We start from the raw sequence: 9,518 nt of genomic DNA, 5'->3' as shown, positions 1-9,518 counted from the left end.
GCTACACATTTACATACCTGTTCTTTCATTTGTTTGAAAGTAATCCTCTCTTTGTCGACATAAAACACAAACATTTCTTTATCTGCATACTTGTTCGCCAATTGATACAACCGTTGTCCCATGGACATCCCAATAAAGGGCTGTTTACGAGGGACATGGAGGTAACTCTTCGTCAATTTTTCTGTTGCCATTTTCGTGATTTCTACTGCTTCAAATGTACTATACTAAACTACTCACTTATAGACGAAGTTGCACTTTTGACTACTTGTTGCATGCTACCAATTTGAGATTAAATTCACTTCATATCGTTGTTTAAATAAATCTTTGTTTAAATAAATCCTTGTTTAAATAACGTTGTTAATTCTATAAATGACTGTTATAAACAAAAAAACGTAATACAGCTCAAGTGGCAGACTTTGACTCTGTTGACCCTGGGAAAGTGAATATTTACCAAACAAGCGATAACAAAACTACAAAAAAAATTTTACCTTGACAGTCGCGGTGTCGTTTCGAACGTTTCAATCAGTCAAATAGGCCCCAAACGTACGCTAGAGTGAAAACGATAATGCGATTGTTTTTCTTACTCTTTCTTTCTTTCTTTCTTTCTTTCTTTCTTTCTTTCTTTCTTTCTTTCTTTCTTTCTTTCTTTCTTTCTTTCTTTCTTTCTTTCTTTTTTCTTTCTTTCTTTCTTTCTTTCTTTCTTTCTTTCTTTCTTTCTTTCTTTCTTTCTTTCTTTCTTTCTTTCTTTCTTTCTTTCTTTCTTTCTTTCTTTCTTTCTTTCTTTCTTTCTTTCTTTCTTTCTTTCTTTCTTTCTTTCTTTCCTTCTTTCCTTCTTTCCTTCTTTCCTTCTTTCCTTCTTTCCTTCTTTCCTTCTTTCCTTCTTTCTCGATGAAAGATGTATTCTTCCACTCGCCTTTCCGGCTCGTGAAATGGAACAATCCATATTTCACCTCGTGATTATACTCAAAGACAGTTAATATTTGAAGGGGTGGGTGTTTATAAAGTCCTAATCAACCTAAAACACATGTTACTGGTTTCGCGATAAGTTGTTTTTTGACCAAGTACATGCGAATTCCCATAAGTAAAGTATACAAGCATAATGTATAGGCTTTCTTCAACAGACTAACTGTTTTGTTGAAATCATTCGTACAATTTTTTACACACAAACCGGTCACTTGTAAATTAGTGGGTTAGGACCTTTTTGCCCCAAGAATTCCACACTACTTTCTAGAACTACTTATGAGATGGATATTTCTTTGAAAAAAAATATCGAATCTAGTCGTTGTTGATGTAAGAAACACATTCTCAATGATTTCAGATCAAAGTTGTTGTTCATAGAAAATCTAGGACCCCAGGTTTAAAGTCGGTTTTTTGAAGAAAAACAGGGAACATTACATAGCTGTAATCATGCCAATAAGTTCATATTGGTGCAAAAATTACACATTATTTTAATAAGTACCATATAAGGATTACGTTTTATAAAAATGGATTAAGTAGTTGTCCAATCTATATGTTTTAACTGCAACTGATTTGAAACCAGTAACAAGTGCACCGAAAAAAGGGGGAGGGTTAGGACTATATTACACCCACCCCTTCATTTGTATAACATATACTTTCAAAAATAAAAATACCTGATAGCACGATAGTTACCACTTTCGCCGTTTTAGAGCACTCTTAGGTTATCTGCTCACCTAGATCATAATCATGGCAATCTATCACGGTTGTTTGATGTGATCATTTGTTAAATTTTCTAACAAAACATTATAAAGGCTTAAAATTACAAAACATATCCATCTAGATAATACATGTTGTTGATTTGTGAAACATTTTTTTATCCTCCCAAAATTCTCCTTCTTTGGTCAAAAATTATCTTATTTTCCCAAAAAAGATGCTTTCAGAAGAAGTTGCACTTTTCAAAATCATATACATATACAGGGTGTCCCTGAAAGAACAGTATCGTCGGGAACTGATATTGTTGGGTACTTTAACGCTTAAACCAAACGTTACTTAATAACTGATGATGTTGAGGAACATATCAGCTATCACATACTTTTTGAATTTTGACAATTGACCGCTCCGTCATTTAAAGCCTTTCCACGGAGTCAATATCTATTATATACTTCATTAATATATTCTTGTTCATTGATTGGTTAAAAGTGGATCACATGACCAAAAAATTGTTCTACCATCAGTACTCCTATCCGTAAATAGTACCTCTAAGCCGTAAATAGTATTTTCAATGTCCCGGATGAGCCGTAAATAGCACCTCCAAGCCGTAAATAGTACTTTTGACTATGCCTTCCGCGTGCGCGCATTCGATGCGACGGAACAGTTCTCGCACGCGAAACTGCCGTAGCATGATTTCTCGCTGCTGTAATTGGTTAGCCCGATTTTAGCCTATTCGATTTTTTGAAGGGCAAAATATACATGATATAGGTTGTGCTTAAATTGGTCGTGCTGTTCACTCAGGATAGAAGCTGGAGAGTCAAAACGTCAAATAATTTTCTTTTAACCAAATAATGAACAAAGAACATATTAATGAAGTATATAAAACAAATATATACTGCCTTTATTCGAAGTTCTGGTTAAAATTATGGTCCCTCGTTGAGATCAATTAATACTATTTTCCTTCGGGGCTGCGCACCTTAGGAAAATAATACTATTGATCTCACCTCGTGCCCATAGTTTTAACCAGAACCTTTCATGGCAGTATATATTTGTATATTAAGGACAACAGACACATCATGCGCTGATGATGCGTGGTGATTTTATTCTATCTTAATTTTTAATCTTAATACTCAAAGCCCTTCCCAAGTTAAAAAGAAACCTAATACGGAATGCGGTTTTAATTAATTGAATCTGTGGCAAGGATAGACTGCCTTTTCATCTCTCAAGGAGGTTGCACTGTGGTCAAGATGAAGATTTTTTTTATTTACGCTTTTACTATGTTGACGCCTGACGATGTCAAACGTGTGTGGAGAATCGAAAATAAAAAATAAAACAGCGGAAACTGAACTTGAAATTTACTCAATCCAGCGGGAATAACGCGAAAAAACGGGTGATTTTACTAATGCGCGCGGGGCGTTGAGACGAATTATTAAATCAAGATGACCTTATCAATCATCGATTGATATTTGAATCCGTGAAAAGGATTGAAAATGAGGTAGTTTCGTAAAATTCTTATATTTCAAGAACGGTATAATCAATTGTCAAAATTCAAAAAGTATGTGATAGCTGATTTATTCCTCAACCACACCAAGTATTTAGTTATGTTTAGATGTGGCGTTAAAATGCCTAAACAGTTACGTTTCCGACGATACAGTTCTTTCAGGGACACCCTGTAATGTACAACAAACGTTCTCGATACCAACGTGATTAATGCCTATATTGATTTGATTGTTTTCCGCTAACTCAGTCATCTTTCAGTATAAAATAATAAATGATTTATTGACATGATATGAATTTGGATATGAATGTTTTTGGGAGGGTAGCAAAAGCATTCTTCTATTCACAGCTTTTTGAATCTTTCAAATCAACAAAGTGTACGTCAAGTTATGCAAAGAAATGGTTTGTAATTTTAGGAGGGGGTATTTCTTTTGAACCCTGTATAATGTTCAATTCTAGACCTGGACAATACCAACGACTATCACACTATGCATATATTGCCAGCTCTTTTTAACATAGGTTTTTTGTTTATTTTCCAGCTTATTTTTCTTTTTCTGCTTTTTCTGTTATTTTTTATTCTATTAACTCTATATTTGTGTGCAAACTGAGGGCGCTATTTAATTTAGCCATATAAAGATTTTCCTAACATTTCAATATAAAAAGTTTTTAGAAAATTTCGTTATTATTTGTTACTCTTTTTCTGATGTTTTAATCGCATTAAACCAGTGTATACCCTTGGAGAGTTGAAAATCGATTTAAGAAAAAAAAGCGACACCACTGTTCACTATTTCTTAAAATGACAGAGTTTTCATGCTATCAAACAACCGTGATATACTTTCAACTTGGAACTAATTGTGCTATATAACGTTACTATACATCCTATGGGGTCATAATCCGGGGTCACTGTAGTCTTAAGAGTGTACACCAGTAAATAGGCATTTTTTAGACAATTATTAGGCACTGATTCATATTTAATCCTCATTTAGGTGTGGGAATTAGATTATCTATAAAAAATGAGCAGGATCTGACCTTTTACGAAAATTTTATTTTCAATTTTTCATTATTCTAGGGTGGTCAAATATTCTCGAGCTGTGTCCTCTTTTGAACATCCCTCCATTGTTGGCTTATTATTGTATTTTGTATAATTTGATGGGAAAAAAATAATACTGAACTTGAACTTGATTTGGCTAAGCTTTCAAATTGTGTTACATTTCAGAAACATCATGTATTTTCAAGCTGATGTTAGCTGTATGGGGTGATCTAGTCGGCAATTTCGGAAATCCACGCTATTTTCAAGCTGACGTAAGGTTTATGGTGTATATAAGGTAAATAAATCTTCTTCTTCTTCTTCTTCTTCTTCTTCTTCTTCTTCTTCTTCTTCTTCTTCTTCTTCTTCTTCTTCTTCTTCTTCTTCTTCTTCTTCTTCTTCTTCTTCTTCTTCTTCTTCTTCTTCTTCTTCTTCTTCTTCTTCTTCTTCTTCTTCTTCTTCTTCTTCTTCTTCTTCTTCTTCTTCTTCTTCTTCTTCTTCTTCTTCTTCTTCTTCTTCTTCTTCTTCTTCTTCTTCTTCTTCTTCTTCTTCTTCTTCTTCTTCTTCTTCTTCTTCTTCTTCTTCTTCTTCTTTCTTCTTCATCTTCTTCTTCTTCTTCTTCTTCTTCTTCTTCTTCTTCTTCTTCTTCTTCTTAATAATAAACAATAATAAATAAACTGATAATTACAAGGAATAATGCGCAAAAACACGATATGAGTGTATTAGATATGCGATCTTTATTATTATAATATTAATTTTAACGAATGTTTAATATATCTGTACAAATTGTGTGTATTGGAGTAAACATTAAACTCATAATATTTGAATTGATTTACTATCATAGGATTCGTGAATTATAAGTTTATGAAGAAAACCAACATCTCCATTATAATGCAATGACCTTTACCGGTTTACTATATATGTTAGTCTTTGCTTTGATTATTTAAAATTATCAGTGTTGCAATTAGTTGCAAGCGAGCTCTCGTATTGCCCCCACTATTGCTGTTATCTTTACATTACAGGTTCATTTCTAAATATGCGATATGACGAATACACAAACGATTTGAATGTAAGATATGTGCTTAAATCTTTATTATATAATATTAATTTTAACGAGTGTATAATATAATTATCTTATTATCCGTACCATTATCATGATTACATAATTTTTGGTGCAATTCCATATTTGTGTGTAAGTGTGTATTTGGAGTAAAATATTCAATTTCTAATATTTAAAATGATTTCCCATCATAGGATTCTTGAAGCATAGGTTTATGAAGAAAATTTTCAACCAATAATTTGATCAAAACTAATGCAATGACATTTGCCGGTTTACTAATGCAATGACATTTACCGGTTTACCCTGTTTCAGTTTCTCCTTTGATTGTTTGTGAGAACGGCATGTGCTATTTAAGAACCGAATTACGCCAATTTTAAGGCTCGCATAATGTCACTTTAAGACAGCGCTATCTTGTACTTGCAATTGACAAATGCATTAATAATGAATATGAATGTCCACTACTTCCATATTAATAATATCGTGAGGTTGCACCTTAATTAATGGATTAATGATCATCAATTTTACGCCCTTTAAAGAAATCTGTCCACAATTGACGTGACCGGTAGCTAAATCCAAAGGAGATAAATATATGAACTCCTTGAAGGGATGATGCAATGATTGCAATCCACCAGATGACATCAGTATCAACTGCACTGGCCACAAACATCAGGATCCAACAAAGCCCCAGAACAGATGAAATCTGGAGAAAATAAAGAGCAATCAAATTGGTAGCCTCCCATATCACCTGTTCATCGTACATTAGTTATAAACCAAAATAGCGTTAAATTAAACTGTTCTTGTTGTAGTGCACAATTGGCCCACCAAAGACGTTTTGGATACGGTCATCGGGATGACTTTCCAATATTATTTTGCGCCCTCCTCCAGAGATATTATACAAATATTTACTGCTCATGAGGGATCTGGTGGAATCTATTGGTCGCCGAGGTGAACTGGAGACCGTGAGCCTACTATTTTCCCGAGACCGCCAGGTCGAGGGAAAATATAGGCTCACGGTCTCTCAGTTCACCGAGGGACCAATAGATTCCACCAGATCCCGAATTAAAGCAGTTAATATTTGTTTTATATCCTTCATTAATATATGCTTTGTTCATTAATTGGTTAAAATATTAGAAACCCAAGGCCTTTATCATAGTCATAGCCCTCGGTATAAATCTAGGCTAGGCCTAGTCAAGGCTAGTTAGGCTGGCCTCGCTTTGTTTTGATTGAATGCACGTAGGCTTACTTGCATACACAGTTGAGTGGCTAAAGCTTACCGTGAAAATGTTGTAACCTCTACAATACCACCGTGAAACGAGTAACCATGTTCTCTGTCAGTATTTTGCCGTCAATATTAGGATACTAATCCTGATGTAACTCAGATTATGGCATGAAACCGCCGTATTTTAGCTGCACTTCTGTGCTACTTGTGTGCTTCGTAAGACAACATGACTTGCGACACATTGATACCCCAGAACCGGCTGTAATATCCCGCGTATGTGACGAGTTGCACGGACCACTAGGAACTGCGACGCGGGTATGAGGTCATACGCGCTCAGAGTGAGATAGTAAAACTATTTCCCGGGGAGATAGTACTTTGAATAGTACCTCGTTCCCTCATCAATCGGCTTTTTGACTGCTTTGCAAAATAGCAAAACTATTTTTGGTCACATGATACTCGTTTAACCAATTAATGAACGAGAATATATTAATGAAGGATATAATACTTAGTACTTTAGCAGTACACTGTGTCAACACACACTCGTACCACCCCCCATACACAAACATCTACATACAAATGTGGAGTTCTACACACGAGTGTGCAACTGGTTATTCGTAATCAACGTGTTTGGTTTGAAATCTTACCTTGCAAAACATAAGTACTTCTTGCATTCCATCTTTACTGGCAGGTTTTTGTTGCAATGCATTCGACTTTCTCCTTTTTAAGTCCAAAGCAACCATCGTTACTGTCAGTAGAATGATGTTACTGAAAATCGACAATGCAACAGGAACTCCAAAAGCATAAAGATTAGCCCTCGAATTAATTATCCAACACAAAACCCGTCCGCCATAAATACCTTCGTCAGATGGTATTAAGACGTGGACAACTAACGCCAAGGTCACAATCAGCAATGGTGTTAACAAGCCGAATAGCAAATAGGTTAGCTTTTTCATCCGGGTATCACTATTCCGACTGAATGAATGGATAACAAACTTATCGATAAGAATCACGGCTAGTATGGTCGTCCAAGTAAAGACAGATAACCATAAATAATGCGTCACTGCAGCAAACACGATACAAATCACACCGGACAATACAATCTTATCAGAAAGAATGGTGAAAACCTGTGCAAAAAATAAGCTAACGCAAAGACACAAAATTCCAAGGCCATACAAATGACGAAGGGTTTTGAACTTGCAGTAAGTTATGATCGTAAAAAGCTCCGCAATTAAAGAAAGACAGGTGAATACAAAGGCGACACAATCAAGCACTCCAGAAATAAACCGGTACACACTAGACCGGGGTTTATCTATCTTAGAAGCAATAGAATCAATGCAAATTTGCGCTGATCTATCTTTCATCAAAATAAAACGACTAGTATCAATAACGCCATCAACACTACCCAGGAACAAACCGCTTTCGTTAATATGATACTCTGAGGACTCTATCAATATCATTTTGCAATCCAACAATGGAATATCTATCTTTTGACCACAGAAAAATACTACTTCCATTGTTGTAAGTTTCCCTCTTCGAATCAAATAATTGAAATTAAAAATAATATGATCTGGGGCGACATACTGGCCGTCATAAAAATACACTTTTCCGTGACTTGAGGTACTGAGTGGAATAATTTCAGATGGAGTTAAAGAAAACCAATTTTGAGTGCAGTTAAAATCGTCGTTCATACCGCTGTTACCATGGTTACAATACACCGCAAAATCAATCTCGTCAATGTTACATACAGGGGTGTGTGTACCGGTGTGAAATATATCCTCAATGCCTTGGACCAGAGAAGCGGCATTTCTTATGTTATCATAACGAAGTGCAATCCAAAGAGAATGGTCATCAATAGATATGCGATACTCAAATTGTCGTGGATCAGCTTTGACATATTTGCTAATCTCAGCTCGCAAACAAAGGCTAGATGTTGCTTGACCCTTGAACATGACGATGACCTGCTGTTGCTTGCAATCCCATATGTCGATTAAGTCGTAGCTATGCTCAGTGCTATTTTGTAAAACGCATTTATTATTCTGCAACACAAAACCAAACGAACACACGACAGGTTTGCATTGTATGGATACGAGATCAGTCGTTTCTCCAGGTGGACAAATAAAAGAAGGGTTAGATGCCGAGTCTTTAGTGCTCGGCCTAAAGTCCCACATACTAACAAAACCTGGTTGGTTAGGAGTGTCTACTTGAATATATTCACGGCACATGTTCTCTTCATGATATTCCTCTCTACATATTCTACAATGTGGATTTTTGTATGTATTTATGAGCGGATCACCATAACATGATATGCGAATCGGGTAAAGGTAAGACCGACAAGCTGTTTTAATTGTGTCATTTTGGAATGATTCGGGACATTCCGGAAACCCACGACAGTGACGAGACATTATACGTGGATTTCTCTGACTGTAACAGAGGTCAATCGTAGAAGATTCATAACCCCACGTATAAATATCTTCTGGCTTATTCATATGACATATTGCGCAATACATGTTCTGGTAGTTAACACCCTTAATATCATAAACATGCATTGCATTGCTATCGTCCGACGTACAACGTGATTTGATGTATGGTTCCTTCCAAGATTGAGGACAACGAGTAACAAGATAAACTGATCTGACGCGGCCACGCAGTAAAGATGATGTGGAGTCATAGACATCGATACAATCATACATGTCTCTGTCAGGGAGATTTCCTTGAGTTACGTTATGCACACCTTGACACGTAGTGTCGTAGTCAAAACAACAGTCACCAAAAAATGTACAATCAATGTCACATTGGCATGTAGTGAAGGCATTGTGATCACATCGACCATCGCAGCTACGTTGTAATGTCTTATACATCCTTGTGCCATTCACTATCACAGGTGGTTCATTCACAGTGACGTCTGTAATATGTAGGAGAGTACGGTCAGTGGCGGCACCAGAATATACTTTTTTTTTGGGGGGAAGTGAAACTTTTTGAAGGAGAAAATCGGGAACATTTTCTATTGGTGTGCATTTTCGACGAAAAGAGGGTGATGTTCACCCAAA

The 9,518-nt window shown here is 35.8% G+C and overlaps 1 protein-coding gene across 1 annotated transcript in view; it reads right to left on the bottom strand.

The window, feature by feature from the left end:
- The window catches only part of LOC140154953 (medium-chain acyl-CoA ligase ACSF2, mitochondrial-like), an 86,755-nt gene extending 86,507 nt beyond the window's left edge, over positions 1-248 (bottom strand). Inside the window, exon 1 of the mRNA XM_072177617.1 lies at positions 18-248. Within this exon, the coding sequence (XP_072033718.1) occupies positions 18-191 (174 nt within the window). The 5' untranslated portion in view covers positions 192-248. The remainder of the gene's footprint in view (positions 1-17) is intronic.
- Between the last annotated feature and the right edge of the window lie 9,270 nt (positions 249-9,518).

The sequence above is a fragment of the Amphiura filiformis genome, chromosome 1 (assembly GCF_039555335.1).
Source record: "Amphiura filiformis chromosome 1, Afil_fr2py, whole genome shotgun sequence".
NCBI lineage: Eukaryota > Metazoa > Echinodermata > Ophiuroidea > Amphilepidida > Amphiuridae > Amphiura > Amphiura filiformis.
The sequence above is the reverse complement of the archived record's forward strand: the minus strand, read 5'-3'. Positions and strand labels throughout refer to the sequence as shown.